The sequence below is a fragment of the Thunnus thynnus genome, chromosome 5, assembly GCF_963924715.1.
Source record: "Thunnus thynnus chromosome 5, fThuThy2.1, whole genome shotgun sequence".
Taxonomy (NCBI): Eukaryota; Metazoa; Chordata; class Actinopteri; order Scombriformes; family Scombridae; genus Thunnus; species Thunnus thynnus.
Genome location: NC_089521.1, coordinates 8,019,112 through 8,042,341, shown reverse-complemented (window position 1 = coordinate 8,042,341; position 23,230 = coordinate 8,019,112). Strand labels below are relative to the sequence as shown.

The 23,230-nt window shown below is 39.6% G+C and overlaps 1 protein-coding gene across 2 annotated transcripts in view; it reads right to left on the bottom strand.

Annotated features, from left to right (window-relative positions):
* wwp2 (WW domain containing E3 ubiquitin protein ligase 2) overlaps positions 1 to 23,230 on the bottom strand; it is a 63,926-nt gene that overhangs the window by 23,961 nt on the left and 16,735 nt on the right. For both annotated transcript variants that reach the window (XM_067588990.1, XM_067588991.1), the window contains exons 6-10: positions 22,900 to 22,978; positions 20,003 to 20,166; positions 17,947 to 18,190; positions 13,500 to 13,589; positions 2,220 to 2,394 (exon numbers count right to left, since the gene is read on the bottom strand). In XM_067588990.1, coding sequence (XP_067445091.1) covers positions 2,220 to 2,394; positions 13,500 to 13,589; positions 17,947 to 18,190; positions 20,003 to 20,166; positions 22,900 to 22,978 — 752 coding nt within the window. The remainder of the gene's footprint in view (positions 1 to 2,219; positions 2,395 to 13,499; positions 13,590 to 17,946; positions 18,191 to 20,002; positions 20,167 to 22,899; positions 22,979 to 23,230) is intronic.

The following is a 23,230-nucleotide window of genomic DNA, read 5'->3' as shown; positions in this document are numbered from 1 at the left end:
TAGTGGACAATAAATCAGTAAAAACTACCAGCTATTCATCTTGTTAACATGTTGAGGTGTTGACCTGTGGTTTCTCACAAGGAATTCATATTAAAACTTAAATTACACTTACTTTACTTTACTTAGCGTGTGATGTGTTTTGGACTCAAAAATAAACTTCTTTTAGAAAATGTTAAACTTTTGTCTGCATGTGGCTGCTGTGATCAGTTTGGAAACAGAGATAGAGATGAAGGAATGCAGGGTGTAATTGTATTTGGGTGTGAAATTGGCTGTGTGTCTGGGGAGGGTTTGAGGGACGGATGGATTGAAACAGTAACTGATAAAAAAAAAAATGGGTGAAGCTCATTTCACAGTTGACAAACACGGTGAAGGAATCTCATGAAAACACACAGAAACATAGTGAAATACACAAAGACAAACACGAGTGTAGACTAAGACACGAGCACACAAACAATTTCATAAAAACTAGCACACACACAAACACACACACATAGAGGGTGGGGTGTTTTTATAGAAGCCTATAAGACTTTTAAGGCTGGCTTTACTAATGGTCCGTTGAGAAAGCTCTGTTGTTTTAGTCTCATAAGTTTTTACTGTCTGGCTGCAGTCTGACCTTCACTGAGAGGACGGCGACTGTCAGAGAGACGAGTAAACCTCCACCGACTCCGCTGGAAAAATACTACAAACAAGGATCAAATGACATATTTAATCCCGCCTATAGACAACGTGTTTAGACTGTTAGTCGACGAATTTACTAAAAAAGTGTTTCGATTGTGTCCAATCCCTTGTTGCATTTGTGGCAATGACACGTGAACCTAATCAAAGATGCATTATGGAGCATTTTCATTAAAAGCATGTCACTGTGTTTTCAGTCTAACCAATGTCTAACAAAGAAGAACCAAGAAGTGACAAAACTGGAAAATATGCAGTTTATGAGCATCTTGAAAAATAAAAGTTATAATTTCACCTCAAAGGAAGACTTTTCCAAAACATACAATTTTTTTTGCCTTTTTTTTCAATATTTCAGACAAGCAAGGGCGTAAATGTGAGTGTGGTCTAAGATTTATTAACATCTTCTTAAGAGGATTCAATAATTTACTGCCTTGTGCTGCTCTAAAGAAACCAGTGTCACCCAGTGTCGTGCTGTGGTCTGGGTCAGTTCTCTGCCACACAAGATGCGTTTCTGGTAAGTTTGGAATAGACTGAAGAAGCACAGGGCGGTTAGCATGAGCGGTGATAGCCACCATGGCTAAACAGACAAAGTACGGCACAATCAGACACTCAACCTTCATCGAGAGAGAAATTAGAAAGAAAGAAATCGTCACAATATTTGATTGACAGGTGAAATCGTACAGCGCAGCAATGAGCCCTGAGCATAAAACAATGACATGTTCTCAAAGGTTAATGTAGGATTGAAAGGCTTCTGAAGACATCAGCTAACACATCTCTGTTAAAGTCTGGCTTTATTCCCAGTATCAATAAGGCTTTCTGCTATAACCAACAATCAGCTAGCTAGATTAGAGTTACTGTTAACTATAGAAAGTTAGACACACTGACATACTGATCCACTATACACTGCATGACACATCTGCTTAAAGTCCCAGTGAAACGAAGTTAAGAGCGTCTTTAGCTTTCGTGCTGTGAAGCGGAATATTTGGCCAGTGTACAGTTACAAGAGGGATATAAATCAAATCCTTCACATTTGATTGGGCCACTAAAAAGTGGGCGGGGCTTACAGAGTTAAGCGCAATACAGAGCTGCAGAGAGGAACTGAGCTACAGAGACAGACTGTTGGCTCCACACACACACCGTCACCTGTTGTTAGATCAGGAGGAGGACGAGGGAGAGATGAAAGAATTAGACCTCAGCATCTTCCTGTCTCTCTCCATATTGTTAGCTACTACCACTCACAAATGGTGAAGTGTGGTTTTATATAACTGGTGTGGCTTGCTACTCACCCAAAGTCACATTTGATTGGATGAACTTGGTTTCATCATGTCCATGTGGTTTAATGAGCTCACGTGTTTAATCTACTCTATGAGGTCGTATGCTAACTGAAAGTGACATAGCTAGCTTTGAGGAGGAAACAAAAAGGCAGAGGTGATATTTTCAGGGAGCCTATTTTGAAGTGAATTAAGTACTAATGCTACCTTTGGCTCGGCAAGGTAAAACCAGAGTGCTGTGTTCATGTATATGGAGCAGGTGAAGGCTTGGAGTACCTGGTAGAGGAAGCGCTGGCTGAACTGGTGCATGGCACCCTGCAGCTGGCTGCGCTGGCTCTGCCACTGCTGATAGTTGCGAACAGACTCAGCCGTGGGCCTCTGCCATGTGGTGGTTCTGGTGTTGTGGTCCACGTAGTAGAACCTGCCCCGCTGGTCCACACGCTTCTCCCAGCTGAGAGAGGACAGAAAAGGGGGGGTGTGAGATGCTTTATTTTCCTACAACATCTTTAATAAGCATGTGGAGAGTGGGTGGTTGTATAAAAAAGCTGCACTGGTGATAGTAACAGTGCTGATTTATAGAGACAAGGAAAAAGAAACATGTCAAGGAAAGAAAACAGTAAAAGGAGAGAGACAGAGAGTGGGAGGGAGGAAGAGGAAAAGTGAGAAGGGATAAAGGAGTAAAGATGTAAAGACCCTTGGGAGGAAGCAGGAAAGACGAGGGAGAAGGAGAACAAGAGGAGAGGAAGGAAATGACAGATTATGCTGCTATGATGGTAAAACTAATCTATTCCTAATAGAGTACTTTATTAAAGTTGTGGATCACTAAGGTGAGGAGAATGAAACAGATACCAACAGACATAGAAAGTTAAGTCCCCTGCCATTTGAATTTAACATTTAATTTGAATACTTTTCGAGGCCTTAAATAGAATCATTTTGGATTTTTTGTACTTTCCAAAACTTGCACATAATCAGCGTCTTACAGTACTGTCAGCTTTCCAGGGTAGCAGAAAATCTGTTATTTTCACTGAGCGCTGCATTATCACAGATCTGACTCGGCCTCAGACATCATCAAACAGTTCATGCACATAAAACAATACCAGCCCTCAATTACAATGATGAAGGAAAACAATTAGAGACGCCAGCTTTCTGAGTGACAATAACCATGTGTTGCTGTGGTGTGCGTTTGTGTGTCAGTGCCTGCCAGTGGCATTACTTAGAGGTCTATGTATATCCTGTTCTTCCCCTGAGACGGGGGGTCTGGACGAAGACCGAGATATAGACGGTCCACAAAAGCAAAACACACACACATACACACACAAAGGATACACATGGTCACACATGAACACAGCTCCACACACACATACATGCACACAAGTTCCCCAGGCTCAGCAGGACTGACTGCTATTCTGCTGCTATTCTCACATGTCTGACTTAAGCGCAACAGAATTTGGTAGAGAAAACAGCACGGACTTCCGTATGCTAACAAAAACACGCAGTGCAGATACCAGAAGGCTTAAGAAAAGCACACACACACACACACACACACACACACACACACACAGAGGAATAAATAGTCATGTAGTCCATGACAGCACTTCTACTGCAGCCATGATGTTAAAACTACATGGTTTTTTTTAACCTTTTAAAACTAGTTTGAGTATCTCTGTGAACGTCTTCCTCTCTGGTTTGTTCAAGTTTTAGTCTGGTTTCCATTGCAGTCAGGATGAGAAACATCAGCAGCTACTGCAATAAATGTGTAACTTGTAAAATAAATTTTGCAGTGAACTTTAATCACTCACAATCTTGAATAATCTAAATTCCCTGCCGTTACCAGTCTGGAACACACTTCTCAAAGCTCCATGATACTGGATTACATTTAGAACATGAGAGTTAATGACTGGTGTGAATCTGGATAATACACAGAAGTGCAAATACACTCACAAAAAAAAATCATAGTTCTACTGTCACTTATACGCACACACACATTCTCAGTTTGACTGTGAAGCCATGGCTTTTCATTTGCTTGGTCCTCCCAGTACTCCAGGTCCTCTAAATAGACTCACTGTTGTTGCACTGAAACTATTAATGCAAACTCACACACATACATTCAGTGTGCAGAAGGAGAGCTGCATGAAAGATTTACGACAGTGAGGGAGGGTATTACAGTTAGAGTTTACATGCTCAGTCATTTTTTGCTTGCTAAATACATGTTTACTTTAAGTTCAAATCCTCAAGATTTTGATTATCTTTAAACAGATTCAGTTGATTCAAACAGACTACTCCCACACGAGAGACTCAGAAGATACTATACAGTTACTGTTAAAAAGATGGGTTCACATTTTTCAAGTCTGTCTTAAAATGATTGTTAGGTTAACATATAAACATTGAAACAATTATTCCTCCTGTTCATACTGATCATAAAAAGATCCCTTCATAATGCACTTACAATGTAAGTGATGGGGGATAAAATCCAGTCCTTGTTTTGTTAAAAAATGCATTTAAAAGTTGATGTGAAGCTTATATGATGCTTCAGCAGTCTGAGTTAGTCATATCAAGTGGATATCTGACACATTTACAGTCTTTTTAGCATCAGATTCCCTCTTTGTGTTTCCTCCGACAGTGTTTCCCTGTTGAACTGTGGTGGAAGTATAATAACAAAAAGAGGGACTTTGGCACTAAAAAGACTGTAACGTTGAAAGATATCTATGAGATTTGACTCATTTGGATGGCTGAAGCTTCATATTAGCTTCAGATAAACTTTTAATGGAATGTTTGAACTAAATGAAGGCGGTGGATTTTGTCCCCGATCACTTACATTGTAAGCGCATTAGGAAGGGATATTTTAATAACCAGTATGAACAGGCAGAATAATTACAGCAAGAAAAACATGTTTCAATGATCATTTTTGGCTCCTGAATATTGTTTTAAGACAGACTTGCTTCACATTAAAAATGGTCAACTGGTGAATCACAGGGTGAATTTTACTTTGAAGGGATAACAGGAAATGTTATGAATTCATCACCAAGGTTAGCAGTATTTTGCTGGTGGTGTAATTTTTGCAAGAAACTATTGGAACAAGAAGCAAAAGCCAGAGTGAGCTGTTAAAGAGTAACTTCACTGCTGGCTGGAAAGCAGTGTTTCACTGCACTCTCAGGTTCAAAGTTTCAAACTTTCATCTATGACCATAGCCAGCATCACTGATGCGTGTGGTTGGGTTGCACTGGTAACCACACCCAACAGTGATGTCACAGTGTCCTTGAGTACACCTGTATATCACTGCAGCAAGAAAGCTGTTTAAAGAAAACAAACAAACAAAAGAAAACATCAAGGTATTAAGTTGGTGTGTAATGTTAAATCAGTGGAGGTCAGCACAAACAAGATTTTCAGCGGGTGTTGAGTTACTCTTTAAACAAATACACAAGTTGCTCTTGTTCTTTGCATTTCTTACACGGTACCCACTCAAACTGTGTTTGCTACTGTCAGTGGTCCATACGACTTTTGTTTTAAAAAACTGACTGTGCAACATGCAAAGTTTTATAACTCTTTCTTTCTGTCTAACTTCTTTCTCACAGCATGGAAAGTGACTCTTCTGGCACAATTACTATTTCTCCTATTTGGCACTTGACTTAGAGAGAGTTTCAAATTATTTCACTCAGTGAGAAGCTGAGAAGTCTAAAATTTAAAAGACCCCAAAAACTACTTCTGACAACAAATTGAAATGCAATGAATGATCATGTTCTTGATAGGTGTGTCTGTCTATATACGAAGTGTAAATGGTATTTCTGAGTTCTTAAATTCATGTCAGTGTACTGAAGGCTTTTTAACATATTGCTGACATATTTAGCATTGGTGTCTCCAGTGAGATCTGAACCCAATGAACCACCAGCTTTTTCACCCTCTCATTTCATAAAGTTTACTAGAATAGCTGATGTGAGAGTTGTAAAAATAACTAGAAAATCCATTTCCTGCGGAACATGCCTGTGAATGCTGACAGTTGAAATAAATTGCAAAGCATTGCTGAAAATGCAGAAATATGAAATTACTTTTGCTTGAAAAAGCTTAATTTTCCGATTAAGACATTTGGGATATGCCGATATTATTTGAGTTTTAGGAGCATTCTTTGGACATGTATACAGCACATTTGGAATATGCGTCTCAACTGGGGTTTTTACTACAGTTTGCGACACACGGCCTCTTGCCTGTTTACCCCTGCGCAGGCAGACAGAGAAGAGGAATGAGAGGAGAGTGGAGATCTGTTCAGGGCGGGCTGGAAAAACAGAGCGCGCCTTCTCCATGATGGGGATTAAGGGATTGGTTATTATCCTGACATGCAGCCATGGACTGATGGTGACGACTCTGTGTGATGCACCAAAAACACTCAGCAGAGTAGTAAACATCATGGGATAACCTAGGCACTGGATGTGCCTGTAACTATACATTTATAATATCAGTCATATCAATATCACTAATTAATATCAGGCAGCAGCTCACTAATGTTTTTCACCTTGCTAGTTTACTTCACTGCCTGCACAGACCTTGTGATTCTTGTTCCCACTAGAGCAGAAGGAAACACTGAAAACCCTCTGCATGTAAACAGGGATATAAGTGGAATATTCATTTTCATTAGCCATGTAAACAGCTTAATAGGAATATTGTCTTTTTCGGAATAAGGGCAAAAACCGGAAAATTTTTTGCATGTAAAATGTAGTCATTGATCATACTTTCTCTATTACTGATCCTGCTGTGGCACTGGAAAACTTTTCACAATCTTTTAAATGTTATTGCTGACAGACATGCCCCTTATAAAAAACACAGAATTAAAAACAGATACAGTCCTTGGTTCTCCCCACAACTCTCCAATGCCATCCACAACAGAGACAAAGCCTGGTCCCAGGCTAGATCCAGTGGCAACCTTTAAGCAACAAAGAAACATCTGGACCAGTATGATTACGCTGAACCAAATTATCATCAGTGAGCTCTCTCTGCCTGTGATACTTCCACCAAATTTTGGAACACTGTAGCATTTCTTAAGAATTCATCACGGTCACATCGCCTACCACAAATAAAACAAGTATCAGTCATATTTCCGATAGCTCGTCCATGGTTGAAGCTTTTAATCACCATTTCCTCTCCTCTGGTCTTTTATTTAATAATATGTCTGCAGATTCAACTGTAGACAATTACCATAGCTGTCAAACAGAGGGAGTCCCCAACGCCTCAGTTTCTTCTGACTGCAAATTTTCATTTAGTTTGGTAAGTAGTGCAGATGTTCACAAAGCTCTGCTTTGGTTAAAAGCATGCAAAAACACTGGTGCAGACAATCTTGACCCATATCTTCTTCATCTAAGTGCCCCCTTAATCTGTCCACATTTAGCACATATTTTTTATTAAACCCTTTTAACAGGCATAATTCCTGCTTTGTGGAAAAGCTCCTTACTAGTATCCTTATACATAAGTGGTGATGTCTCTGATCTTAACAATTACCATCCAATGTCTAAACTTCCTTTCTTAGCAAAAATCCTAGAATCATCAATCAATCAATTTACAACTATGCACTTTTAATGGTTCATTAAACTTACTACAGCCACAGGAGTCTGGTTTTCGCCAAGGTCACAGCACAATTACAGCTGCAGTTTCAGTCACTGATAACATTGTCTCCTCCCTGGATAGAAAAATAATTTTGTGCTGCTCACTTCATTGACCTCTCAAAGCATTTGATCATAAAATCCTACTTCATAAACTACAGTGTATAGGTCTAGATGAAGCCACGCTTAATTGGTTCCACTCTTATGTTACAGAGAGAACAGAGACTGTTGTTGCTGATGGCTTTCAATCAAGCCCTCTTACCATCAGAAATGGGTTGCCACAGGGGTCTATCCTTGGTCCATTGCTGTTTACACTATACATAAATAACATAATTCAACCTAATCGATTCTTTAATGTCCATTTTTTTTGCTGATGAGACAATTATATATGCCCAGGGCTCCACCCTGGTCAAGGCCCTGACTTGTCTTCAGTCTGTCTTTGATGCTTTCCAAATATCACTCCTTAATCACAGACTAGCTTTAAATGCAGAAAAGACCAAGTACATGGTATTCTCCACCTCCACCAGTGACTCTGACTATCCTGCCATTAAAACTTTAAATGGCGCCCATACTACTCTTGCTGAGTCATACAAATATTTAGGAATTTGGCTTGACAGCAGACTATCATTCAAGATTCATATTCAACATTTGACTCAAAAATTAAAAATCAAACTAGGCTTCTTGTATAGAATCAAAGGATGCCTGTCTTCTTTCAACTGTGAAACTATTGTGCAGTGAACTTTCATGTCTGGAGACTATGGAGATATTACATTACATGCATTACACTTTATCACAAATTACAAATTTCATACTCATCAGTGTTCTCTGTATCACAAGGTTGGATGGACTTCCTTATAGACAAGAACCATCTAATGTTATTCATCTATAAAATTCTCTATATCCAAACTACCTCACAGCTTCTCTCATTTAAATCTAGTGACTGCAATTCACGATCCAGTAACTACTACTACTACTTTAGATATCCCTCATGTTAACACCAATGTTGGCAGAACTGGTCTGAGGTACTATGCACCTTTAAATGGAATCAACTGCAAATTGCCCTCAAACTTGAGTCTTACATTCCCTTTGGAGAAAAAAAGCTTTATTATCTTATCTGATATTTTTTTATGATTCCTGTAACTGTTTTTATTAACCCCTTCTTTACTGTGTAGTTGTGGTGTTTCTTTGTGCTGATTGTGATCATGTCTTATGAATGTTTCTTGTTCACAGGTCTCTCTTGGAAAAGGGATCTTAATCTCAATGAGACTGCCTGATTAAATAAAGATTAAATACAATTTAAAAAAAGTTCTTTAAGAGCAAATTTAACACTTGAATGGTTTCTGCAGCTTAAAGTATGCAGAAGTAGCCAACGGAAAAACATACAGAAGAAGAATAAATGGTAAAGCACTTCTGAAAATGCAGACATCTGAAATGAGTGACTTATTTTGAAATTCCAGCCTTGTATGTGGCCCCCCGGTGAGCACCTGTTACCATCTGGGGGCTTTTATTTTGAAAAACAAGTCTCGTCCTGAGCTTCCTGTTAAGATATAGTTGGTCTGGGGCCTTTATTTTAAAAAACTAGGTGACTATTATGGGCTTTTATTTTGAAAAACAAGCCTCATCCTGAGTTTCCTGTTATAAGATTAATTACTATCTTGGGCTTTTATTTTGAAAATCGGAAATGACACTGTGTTTGTGTGTGAAGTGCGTAAAGTAGGTAGCGTGTAAAGTGTGTGTGTGTGTGCATGACGTAATGTTCTAAAAAATAGCTTCACTGCACAGAACCCACGTTGCGATGACGACAGGGCCCCTGTGCAGAACGTTCAAATTTTTAAATTTCTGAACATTCATTACTTTGCAAGGCAGCTGTATCCACAAGATCACAACATCACACAAGAATCCATCTTTTTAGGCTTTAGGTTACGTGCTCGTGTCTGAACCACCGGTGGTTCAGACACAAACACGTAAACTGAATCACCGGTGGTTCGGACACAAGCACCTCAGCATTACGAATCCAGCTGCCTTGCAGGGTAAGGCGGTGATAGACGGCGATGGACAGATGGTTCATCCAATCACCTGCCATGTATTTTTTGAAAGTGCCTGCCCTTTTCCAAACAGTTTCCATGGACGACTTCTCAGATGGTTCTGTGCAACAAACCATCCGGCCCATCAGGTTAGAATATTCAGTCTGTTGACTTACAATGTAAAAAAAAAAAAAAAGTTGAAAAAAGCTTAATATTTTGTATTATTATTATTATTATTATTATTATTATTATCATTATTATTATTATTATTAATAATAATAATAATAATAATAATAATAATAATAATAATAATAATAATAATTATTATTATTATTATTATTATTATTATTATTATTATTATTAAAAGTATAAAAGGTAGACAGAAGAAAAGTCATAGCATAAATGTTCTTAAAGAGCTGAACATTTTGATATTTGAATGCTTTCTGTTGTTGAAGTAGTTTGCAATTGAGAAAACGTACAGAAGAAAAAGAATAAAGATTTGAAGAACAAAAGTGTGAACGCTTCAGCATTCACACTAATGATACTTTGTTGACTTGAAGGGAAAATCTATCGTCTCTTGTGGTCAGCTACACAACAGCACCCCAGGAGCTGGTAGGTTTAAATATCTTGCTCAAGGACACTTCAGCAGCGTGGATGATTGCAAACACAGGGAGTTATTTGGTTGAGGGTTAGTCTCTCTGACCACTATGCCTCTGAGCCTCCTTTAAAAGGCAGGAAAAACACTGTTCCCTCTCTGATATTAGCACTAGCTAGTTATTTACTGGAGCCAGGGAAAAATCCCAAAGCCCACAGCAGCCTGTCTGACAGTCTCTACTTAGTTCTGCTATCTGACTTTAACTCTTTGCATCAGTCATGTCATTAACAATCTACTCCATGTATTTCTTGGAACTAGAAGTGAACGGTCTCCTAACCATGAACTGTCCAGATCAGGGGTTTACTTTATTGGTCTTCTTTAGGACAGTCCACTCATTATTCATGAACATGCTGGGTGACAGCAAATGCTCGGAGCTTGCTTTGCTCTGTTTCTATCCTTTTCTATTTTGACTGAGATCAAAGTATTGTAACTGATTTAATTCTGGAGGATTTTGCCCTATGTTTCATTAACATGTCTGTGCTACTTCAGTTTAGTTGACTATTTATTTTCTGAGATTCAACTACTGAAAGGACACAAATTTACTTTTTACAGCTTGTAGTAAAGCTGAACATTGGAACAACATAGTTCTCAATATTTAAGTCAGTCATGTCAACATTAACTTCACCATGATTCAGATTTTAAATTGTAATGAATTGTACTTCTACTTTAGATATGTATGTATAACTATTAGTGTGATAGAGACTATGTAATGGTGTATGTAAATGAATGTTTTTAGCATCTGGTGATTGTTCTGTGTGTACCTGCCCAGGGAGCGCAGAGGGAAATGAGCTAATAGCTAAATCTGGCATAAATCATCTCTTCTCTTCTCATTTTGAGATTAATGTTTTTTGTGCATGGTCCTTGTTTAATAAAGAGAAAGAAGAGAAGAAAAGAAAGCTACAAAAACAGAAACAAATCCATGCCTACAGATGCCTGTAGCAGCTCAAAAACATCATGCTGATCAGTTAGTTATGGGACAAATAATCAATACGGAAATGTGTTAGAAATAAATTCAATTGTTTTACCCCAAAAATCTATTTTGAGAAAAAAAGGATACTCTCAGGAGGTTGCCTGGCACAGGACAGACTGAATTATACCAAAGTCTTACGTAGGATCTCTTGTGCTGGAACAATTATATGTATATGGGGCTGATTGAGCATCTCAGTCTCAGTATTAAATGAAAAAAGTCTAGATCGCCCACGCAGATGGCCTCATGAAAACACTCTCTCATAGGGAGCCACTAGCAACTGGAAAGAATGGGAGAGACTGTAGTCCTGATAGACAAGACATTGATTACAGTTTTGATGAAGTTGTAAATCAGCATCAGCTCTTTTCTTTTGACTGTCAATTTGGCATTAGCAAATGTAACTGCTACATTTTGGTTTGGTTCAGCTGTCCCTACTCTATGCTGGGATTTCTTTCTAACCATAACTCTTTAAAAATGAATAGAAGATATAACCATTTTCCATTTTGAAATGAAATATAGAATATAAACACACAAAGTTGCTTTTCAGGCTAATTACTATTGTTTCACTTTGTCCAAATAACTTTTTCTAAAAACATGAAACAGGATTTCGACATTGTGGTTGACAGACATCATGCAATGCTGACAAATATGGCTTCATGTAAACACAGCATCAGTTTTAATTAAAGAGGCCCTGCTACATCTAGACTAAAAGGAAGTGTGTTATGACATTTTGCAACTTAAAAACCAAATGGGTTGAGCTTGTGATGCATCACTTGTTACAAGCTCCGCAGTGTATTTGATAAAGAACAGTGTGACTCAGAAGCTTCGGATGGCTTTCATTATTTCAGCTTCCAAACCTAGATTGCCTAACTCTCCCCCACTCTGCACCCCAACCTCTAAACAGTTCCTGGTGTGTACATCTGGAGCACTAGCCCGGCATTAGCTTGCTAATTGATCCTCTGAAGGGCCACGGCGGCCAGCAGCCAACACAGTGGTGGATGGAAGTACATGTGGCGCTAAGAAAGGACTTTTGTTCTCCGGGCCCCCACACTCTCCTTCCTTGTATGGAAAAACTGAGATGGGGGGTGTGGAGATTTGGGGAGAAGCGGGGGGAGTGACCTTTTCCAAAAAACAGCCTCTCTTTCTCTCTGTCACCCAGTCACACGCTCTGTGAAAATCAATAAATAATCATTGCAAATAAAAACGTCAAAAAAGGGCTGGACTGTGTGTACACCATTATGAGAGCAGAGTACCGAGCCAGAGAGGGAGAAAACTGCGCTCCCATTATGATGGCTTAGCACACAAACACTACAATCAAACTGGGTGATTTAGAAGCAATTAAAATGGAGAATTTCATTTATGTAGTTATGCCTGAGAACATAAAACGCATTCCCAAAACAAATAAACAAGAACAAAAAACCCTTGGTCTGACAGCTGACGAGACTGAACCTAAATCTGAACATCAGCATTCCTCTAGACACATGAACAAACGTAGAAGGTGTATATAGATCTGTATGCATGTTTGTGCATACTGTATATTCTTGACTCTTAATGCTTAATGAATAGCTTGAGAGACACACTTTATCTGACATCTGCTAGTGTTTCTGTTCAGCTGTCTCAAGTTGAGTACTTGTTTTACTTGATGTACGTTTTCATTCCTTTTTTTTTTATACATGGTTTGAGACAAAGAACAATCCTTTGTTGTTCATACGAAGAAAAGATAGTTTCAAGGCAAATCAATAACAAGAGCAAAGATGTTTTAGCAATTTTGTAGGCTGGCTCACAGCTATAACAGGCTTGATAATTTAAGTTTCATTTCCTGTGGCAACAGCTACAAACTGGAGGTTGACAAGTCTTGTAACATTAATATGTTCTTTACAAAATGAAACTGTTATCAGTCTGTCTGCTGCTGAAACGACTGCATTTAAATCTGTTACTGAGACTCTCTGCATTGACGTATGCTATTTGCTTGACTGTTTGCCATATATTTATAGGTTTTTATTACATTCACTGTCTGCCATCCACAACAATCAGACTTCCACAAAGGGGAAAGTTTTCTCTAAACTAAGTTTTTCTTTTTTTTCTTTTTTAAAGAGTATTTCCAAGGATTTTGCCTTTTGAAAGTTGACAATAGCTACAAGAATCATGGGGAGAAAAAAGGGTGATGACATTTATCACATCCCCCGCAGGAATCATTGAGATTTCATGGTACATTGTCACCTCAAAGTCTAGTTGTGGAGATTAAAAAACTGTATAAACTTATTTCGTTTTAACCAAATACAGGTCTTCCACTAAATTCTACACACTGCACCTCTAAAGACATACCCTGGTGGAAGTGGTCTCTCCCAAGTTGTGGTTTTGGTGTTGTGGTCGACGTAGTACACTCTGCCATGAGGCAACACCCTCTGCTCCCAGCTAAACAGAGAGACAAAAAACACAAATGTACATTTATTTCTACACTGCACACATTGTCAGTTATAGAAACATCCGTTTTCAAAGATTTCAGCATAAATGTACAGTAATCACAAAGCTGAAGACCTGTCCACAAATACATAATTATTTAGAGGAAAGGGAGTGTGCCACACTAGCAGTTCTGTATTTAGTAGTGTGTGACCAACAGACACACAGAGGATTATTGATGCCATGAAGCCAGAAGACAAACTAGCTCTTTGAATGTTTTAATCACCTGCAATCATTTGCTTATTTGAGCCATTCTATTGGGTCCATTTAGTTTCCTTAAAGGGGATATATTACGCTTTTTGTGATTTTCTGTTATTAAAATTCCAAAGCTTTAGGTGAATGTATGGAGAAATACTCCCTGCAAGTCAAATACCAGGGCTTCAACCTGCCTTAAACGCTTAATTTGGGGCATTTTTTTTCTCCCTTGCCAACAAGCTGATGTTGGATTGACGTGCATGCCTATAAACGGCCATTCGTAGCCTTTGTTGCCAAGGTTGTTGCTAAGGTTATTCGATTTGTTGTTCACGTTGTGCACTCTCATATTTTGGATCAGATTTTGGCTCCAACATGTATGGATGTATTTGAGAAGTTGACATTTTGGTAAAGAACAACAAAAAGTAGTGAAATCCTGCCACTATAGTTTGTTCCATGGTTTGTTGAGCCACCTGAAGTCTCCCAAGACGCAATTTCCAGAAGCTAACCAATCAGCACAGAGGGCGGCCTTAAAGAGACAGGAGCTAAAAAGGTCTGTTTCAGACAAAGGATGAACTGAGGGGCTGCGTAAAGGGTCAGTATGAGTTAAATAAGGAATTTTTGAACTGTAAACCATGCAAAGACATTCCAGTAGAGCCCCAGAATATAAATATAGACCTGGAAATGTACATGATATGTCCCCTTTTAATACTCTTTGCAATGATAAATATAACACATCTGTCTTTGGTACAATTTATTCTTCTTATATATTCTTGTGTTTTGCTTTGGCAAGACACTGTTGTATTTTATTTCAATGAAGTTCAATTGAACAGTACACGTAAGTCAATGGACACATCTACAGTGTAAATTACCATTTCAATCACCAGAGATAGACGCTAGTATTTTTAGGCACTGGCCCCACAGGCCACCAAGCCCCTAAATTTGGTGGTCAAAGTACATTTTTGGGGGCCCAAATGTAAACTAATGTAAAAACAATACAGAGAAGGCAATTTAACGCAACTTAACATGGTCTTCCTTAACTGTGACACTTCAATAAATAAAAATAATTGAATATACCATATAAATAAAAGAAGCTGACAAAGAAAAAACTTGAAAGAAACCATATTTATTTACATTTATTTATATTTTAAAGCCATATTTATAACTCTGATATATTGTTATTATAAGTGTTGATAAATAGGAATGATGTTCATAGTTGGCTGTGGGAAAGCCTACTTCTTTACTTTTTAGGGAAGTGATGTTGGTGATGTTTCTCCAAAGCAACCAAATTTGCTGCAGTCCCACAATACACTCAACCAGAGCAGATCAAGAACCATCTCCATCAACTGGGTCTAGTCTCTCCTCTAGCTTGAACTTCTTGTTTCAAGTCCACATCAGACCACACCACGCACCAATCCATCATTATCTGGGGCGTACCTTTCACTGCCTCCGACTTAGGTACAATCAGTGGTAAGCTTAGCAGTGCTGACACCTTTTCTGAACAACTGAATAGTAACCATTCACCTCCTACCCTTTTGAAATGACACTGTGTATATCGTTTTTGCCACTGCACCAACTACAACTGACTTTTCCGCATACAGCAAGTGAAGACGCATCACAAGTGAGTTGAATGGCTTGTCTTGTCATCTTTGTAGAAAGAAAAACGTGGCTCCATCACACGGTTATCAGCTCTGCATAGTACTATCATTGATGTATGATTCAAAGTCTATTATCACGACATTATTGCTTTTAGTTATAAATTCCACAACTATCCTGTCTCTTCAACAGGAATCAAAGGGAAGATGCAGCAGAACCTGCAGTGAGCGACATGAACATGAGCTTCAGGGAGATAGATTATTTAGATCCCTTAGACATCAGTTTTGCACCACCCAGCACCACCTCGCCTTCTGGCTCAGGATCTGGTTCTGGCTGTGGCTCAGAAGCTCCCTTGAAGATACTCCAAGAGGATGGGCTGCAAAGAAGTGGCTGGTGTACGAATCAAAGCTCATGGAACTTTTTAAAAAATGCAGCAGAGAAGAAAGAAGTGGCTCCAAACAAATTCACCTGCTTTAAGGGCTCTCAAAAACAGCTGTGATGGACAAAAACAGCTCCTTCAAGACTTGAAGCAGATGGCACGCTTCAAGCACACTGGTATGCCTTGTTTACAGAGTCAAATGTGTTTCATTCAAGTTCACCTGTTTTGTTCTCCTTGAGCGAGATTTCTGTTTTGGGTTAGACACTTACCGGTATAATAAGAATAGACCGGAAGAAGCATAACGTAAACAAAAAGGTCCATCTCTGTAGGGTTCCTTTCCATAATATTATCAGACACTTATAATAAAAATCTGAGCCTGTCTGTGGCAAAAACAAGCACTTTTAGTGGACATATATTGTCGGGGCGCAATTGCCCCAAAGGATTATGTTGCAGCCTGTTTTGCAGCTGCTGGCTGACATGCTCTCGCTTAATACTGGACCAATTTAAAAAACTCTTCTCCCCATCAGTCACTAAGACAAACAATAGAGTCAAGCTTGAAAAATATCTAGGTTTCCCGTTAAAGTTGGTCAATGCCTTCTTCATTTTACATGTCATTACTTCTGTTTTTAAATGTTTCTAAATCTTCAAACGTACTTATTATTTCCAGGTTTACATGAAAATATTAGAGATTTTCAATGCGGCCTCACAATGTTGGACCCCACTGTATATTATTGGTTTTCTAAGGATATAATGTTAAAGGATAATTGATCATAAATGCACACGAGGTGCTGCTGATATTTTACTTTTTAGACTAAGACTTGCAGCTTTTATATGATCAAATCTCTGACAGTGTCACAGCACCACCAGTTGGGGGAGCTAGGTGTCACCTTTTCCTGCTTTATCTGCCTACAAGCCCTTACAGAGGGCAAACATTACTAAGCAGCCGCTCTCCACCGCGTATTAAAGTAAGATGGCAGCTGTTGTTGAGAATGTTGTCAAACTTTAAGTTTTGGGACTTTTCTACACCCTTTTACACCTGGTTAGGTGACAGACACCGTGACCACGCTGTTAACAGCTTATCGGTAGCTAGCCGGCGACAAATGCTGTTCACTGTTTTCGTAGAATGTTGAACTAAAAGGTGCGAGAGAATCGGGAGGTTTGTGGAACTGTAACGTTGTGTTGGCGAAGGCTCGTAGTATGGGGATAAAACTTGGTGGCCACAGGGGGCCACATACATGGCATATTTGGTGGCCACAGAGGAACTTTTTGTGGCCACAAGCCACAAAAAGGGGGCGATGGTTAAAGTCAAACCCTGATCACACCAATTTTGGTCATCTCACACTGGGCTAATTCAGCTGATAACAGATATTTTGACTTGTTGAAGCAGACAAAGCACATTTGTACTTAATGACGTAGTCACAATGTCTGCTGTCTTTGGTCAAAAGTCAAGTAGTTGACCATCTCTAGGGTAAAAATAATCTCACTATTGAGAGTGCATATTAGAGCAATTCAATTGAGAGGAATTTCAACTTTTCTGTCTTTGTACATTCAATGCCAGTAATTTTGGAAATAGAAGAGAGAGAATGAAGAAATGCATGAAGAAGCAATAAGTGAAGTAATTTATAACTGCAAGAGGCAATACAGCAACTAGACTGTTTATTACTGTGTGTAGTCATGGGGGATGCAAAGGAAATTAAAAGTGTTATTTTGGGTGGATTCTCATATTTCTCACAGTAAAACTAAAATTTTCATGTCACATTTACTTATGTGAGTCTTATGAACCTTTGGGCCTAACTCTGCCTACATGCTTGTCAAGCTTCCAGAGTCTCAGCATGAAATGTGCAGCTGATTCTTAATGAATGTTTTGAGTTTTAAATTTTATATGGCTGCTATAACATCACAATCGTGAAAAGGGTTTCCACTGTTTAGTCAGCATCACTTGAGACGAGAGTGGAGTCGTTTAAAGATTTTGCCTTGAAAACGCACATGAATCTTAGAAGAAATTTGGTTAACATGTCTACATTACACTTTTTAAAAATACATGTTACTTTTTACGATTGCACAGCATTTGTAGAGCTGATACACGTCTTTGAAGCATCAAACTCAATCAGATCAAGTTGTGGGCAGAGTGGGAGATGTTCTTACCCAGCCGGGAGCGTGTCTGAAGCGGACTCTGTGCCACTGTTGTTGGCCTGCTCAGTGCTGGAGGTGGCAGAGGGGCCGGGCTCCGCTGGGGTGACCGAACCCAGGGCGTCCTGACCTGGAGAGGGGCTACTGCTGTTGCTGCTGGCGGCTGGAGATCGGCCTGACGGAGAGGATGGAGGAGGCGTGTGACGGGCCACGCCGCCACGACTGTTCTCCAGCCCGTTGGATGTCAACTCAACTTTATCTGAGAGATGATACGGGGAGGGGGGGGTGTTAGCATGAGGGTTCTAGTGTTTATGAGTTATCGCAGCTGATTTTAGTTTGGTGGTCATATGAATGCAGGATACTCCCTATTTCACAGTTCATCATTTTCATTTTCTAGTCATAACTAGTACACTGCATGCGTATGCTACTGAGAGGGTCTGACATCTGGGACATGTTGGCTGGCTGCTAAACATTATTGCATTCTAGTGAGCTGTGAAAACAAACCCAGAGGACAAACAGTAAACAAGAAAATTGTTACAGAGGATTCACATTTGCAAGTTTAAGCAATGATCATGGTTGGCAGAGCTCTGCACTCCAGTGACAAACCTCTACTTATTTATTTTCTATGTAAAACTACACTTCATTATCCATATTAAAGGTTCTGTAAGTAGGAATCAGAAATTCCTTCTCATTAGTGACATCTGTGGACGTTAAATGAGCTGCAGTCTACATCCTGGTGCTCGCTTACACTTAAATAAAAAGATAAATAAATAAAAGATCTCCAACGCTGTGTTTTGCACCATGTTTCAGCAAAGCATCTCTCACTCCCAGTCAGTCAGCCCCCTCTGTTTTATGTATGTGTGCTCGCTTGGTCACACACAAACACACATACACAGAGGCTCCTGCTGCGCTGTGGCCGCTGGTCGGAGAGAATCAAGCCGCAGCGCCCAACTCGCTCAAATATGCGTTAATCAACCACCCGCACCAGTCCCGACCCGCAAATCGCAAATCTGTGCTTATTACAACCTTTGGACTACCAACAGGAAAAACAAAAGGGGTAACCTATGTTCTGCTATCGCTCTGAAGCTTGTTTTCTGCTCCTTTGTTGAGGAAATAATGTTGTTTTAGCTGTGCATGCTTGAGTAGGCGACTTGTCATTACAGGGGTTTTTGTTGTGAAATGTGTAGTGGTTGATGGAGGCAGCTAGCTGTCTCATTAGCTGGAGAGCTAATATCTTCAGGGTGTTTCTACTCGGATAGCACCGTTTCTGTTGTGTTGTTATGCCGGTCGTTTGTTGATGTTAGCGGGAGAGAAGTAAGGCACTCGGAAGCGTGCAAAGACGTCACTTCTGTTGGATTTTTGCGGAAACCTGGGTCCTTCACATAGAAATCAGTCCACAGGCTGTTACAGACAACCAAGAAAGTCTGGGAAGGTCTCATTTTTTACCATCCATTCACTCATTGGCAATAAAAAACGATTAATACATGTGAATTGCTTCACAATTCTACATATAGAACCTTTAAAATAGATATAAAATACTCATAACTTTGTTGAAAAGGTTTAGACTGACATAATAATATTTGTTAATATAGGAAAGCAGTTATTAGCCAGCATCACACTCTGCCACAGCAGATATTATACAGTTTGTGTGAATACATTCTGTGCAAATGTCGGAAGCAAAACAGCTGGATTAAGATTTGATTAAATGCTATCAAACCCTATCCTTATTTATGATTGATCAATATCGTAACCATGCATTATGGAAGACATTAACTTTAAAGAGTCTGATGACAGATTTTAACTTCACATAAATATGAATGAGTAATGCAGATAATTCTGCATTTGGTAAAGTAATTGAGTCACTACTAATAACACCCTGAATAAACTTTTTTTTTTACCCTGAGGGGACATATTGTGGTTATTTCTGTCAGTTAGTGCTCCTTTAAAAATATCTGCACAAATTGCGATCAGCAGCTTCAATCCATTTAACATCAGAATCAGCTTTAACAAACGTATCCGAGTCCAGTTTGTGTGCATCGAACAAATAAGGTGAGCAGATGTTTTCGTATACCTGCGCTGCTTCCAGGGCTGCCGTGACTCTTGGAGGACCGACGGCGAGCAGACGAGCCCGGGCCGGGGATCTGTTCCTCATTCAGCTCCCCATTAGTCAGAGAGATCCCTCTGGAGCACCCTGGAGAGCCGCCCTGCGAACCCCCCACTGAGTGCCTGTTAGTCCTGCTCAGAGAAAGACAGACAGAGAGAGAAAAGGAGATGTGGAGCAGAAGTGGGCAGAAAGTGAAAGAAAAGGAGATGGAGAGAAAAGGTAGGGGGGAGGGTGAGAGGGAGGTGAGTGATGACAAAGAAACATTAACATTTAGACTTAAGTGTAAGAAGTTTAGACTTAGTAAAAAGAAAAAGTGTCTATTGTGTGTAACTTGTTCTTTGACTGTCTTATGTCCACTTCCTGACAATCCCCCACTGCTTTGTTTTGACAACTTATGATTAGACCTATTGTTGTTCCTGACTCATGGGAATAGGGCTGGCATATGTACAGGTGTGTATACGAGCAAAACCAGCACACACACACACACACAAACGAACACACACACACACACGCACAGAGGTGTCGGCTACTTTTCCTCTCTGAACACCCTCATATTTTCCTAACGCTAAATTTAACTTTGCTTTTCCGACAAGAACTTTTATACAAAGAAAACATGTTGGCTTTCCCTCCCCGGGACCAAGGAATGCTGAGGCCTAGCTTGGACGGCGATCAACAGAAAACCGGATTCAGAGCTGCGCTCAGTTGTTTATTTGCCACAATAAGGAGAAGAAGAAGCAACCGAGGAAGGAAGCAACAATTTGACACTGACAACTGGCGTGAATGTAAATCCTGATGAATGTGTTTGTGTGTGGGCACCGAGTCCCTCGTCATGGGAGAGCGCCAACAACAGACATCCCTTCACCTCCTCTTCTCTGACGGTGGCGTCCGTTTGAACACAACTGGATGGAGATGTTGACTGCTTCTCCATGACAGCGGCGGTTTAGGCTCTTGGCTGAACTGTGTTTAATGCCCCCCTACAATGTTTAGAGGGAAATACCATCTGACCCCATGCACTCTCGCCGCAAAGCTTTGAAATAAATGCAGTCTGCTCCACTATTTATTATCCCACTACCATTCTAGCCAGTGAGAGCAGTGTCTGAAACCACATTCAGGGGGGAATAACATGCTGGCACTCTGCATAAGTGCTTCAGTCGACCATACTGACATAGGCCTCCTTCACTCGATCCGCTTCTTTTCTTTCTTCCATTTATTTTGAGTACAATTATGCCTCGGGTTTATGATTTTCATATAAGCGCTTTGCAAACAGTATTTTAGAGAAAGGTTACGCAAGTTTATTATTGTGCTATTATTCTTATTATTACACCACAATGTCTGCAGAGATTTGAAACCAGAAGAACAGTGAACTTTGCTTGATTTAGATGCTTAAGAAGTGTGTGTTTGTGCGTGTTTAAGCAGTGGTTTTAGACACAAATCATGAACTTACTTAAAGTTGGTCGAGCCCTACGTCCCATGTTATCCGTATTTCTCTCTCTGTTCTCTAAAATGTCCCAATGAGAGTGTAAACAGTTGCCTCATTAATTATGTGGCCCTTGCTGTGTGCCCCTGCTCTTTCTCCCTGAAGGTTCTGGTTTCATAAACATGTATTTATTTCTTAATTTCAGGGAAGTGCTTAAATATGCTGCGGGAAGCCACAACAGCATCAGTGTTTTAACAATAAGTGTGGATGTGAACAACTACTTAAAAATATGAATCCAGTCCAGTCATGGACAAAACTTCAGAGAAGGCATGCCAGTACTGTCAGAGTCACTTACTGCTCTGCCTTTTCTCAGTAAATTGCTACATGCTGAAATTATAGCTTTGTATTTCACAAAGTCTTTCTAATTTATTCTATGTAGGAGGTCACAATAAAAAGATCTGTGTGCATGTTTAAGTGGATGCATGTTGGGAGGTGATTGCTTGAGAGGATTTGTATTTATTTTCTGATTTTTCGCATCTTCATCCACAAAAAGGGGTGCCTGACAGATGAAGTTTGGGAACCATTGTTCTGAACATTTGCACTGTAACTGGTGGCTTTTTGATTCTGACTTACAGGAAGAGATTTATTTTACTTTTAAAGCAGCAGCAACAACAGCATTTTCTTTGGAATAAAGAGAGGAAGAGCTGGGAAGTTAGCATGAGCAGTGACAAAATGATTGCCACCAAAATATTCACCTAAAAAAGAAATTGGCTATAAAGACACAGATCTCCCAAAGTAACGCAAGGACATATATACTACTGATATATATATGCTGTAAAGTAAAGCTGCTGTCATGAAGCAAATCAATGTTGCCTGTTTAAGATGAGAGGTGATGATGAGGAGCGATGCACATGTAGCCTCCTCAACCCATAAACAATTGTGTATGACGTCTACAGAATAGCAAAATATCTACATTTCATTATTAACTGAATGACACAAGGTAATGAGAGCAGGAAACTGTTATTGGATATAAAAATAATTAATAGTAGAAATAAGAATAGAGCAAATGTTAAAATTATGGAGCCGGACTGGTGAATTGTGTCCATAAACAGAGCTGAAAACTATCAACACACAAAGCTTTGTCAGATTCTTAGTCTTGTGTATGTGTTATCTGATGAAACATTATCATTTTGTTTATCTCCTTCACATGAGGGGCCAGGCCCGCTTCCCCTTTTTACCAACTGGTATGAAAATTTAATCAGCTTATCCACTTCTCATAAATAACTTCCCACACAGCATCTGCAAACCCACTTAGATAATATGAGGATATACAAAACGTACCAAATACATAAAGACATCTGTGTTTTATCTCTGCAGCATCAAGGGGACTGTATCAGTGCTCACACACTCTATCTGAGCGTGTGTGTGGGTGTGTGTTTGTTCTGACCTGCTGTGAGATCCAGCAGTACTGGGAGTCTCTTCACTCTGTGTCCTCCTCAGGTTGGGTCTATCTGACTGTAGTATCTCTGCAACAAAAACACATAAGATCATCATTGTACAGACATACTGTAGATAACCGGCTGTCATTCACAACACACAAACACAATGTCAATCAGGGAGAGAGCAAAGTAATGTCTGCCTCACTTATATCAGCTCACATCCATAATTAAATGACCTCCACTTTGGTACAGTGTAAAAGTGTAAGATGGAGTGGTGACTAGTTTAGACAGTTTAGAAGAGAATCCTTGACTACACAAAAAATAAGTCTACTTTTATAT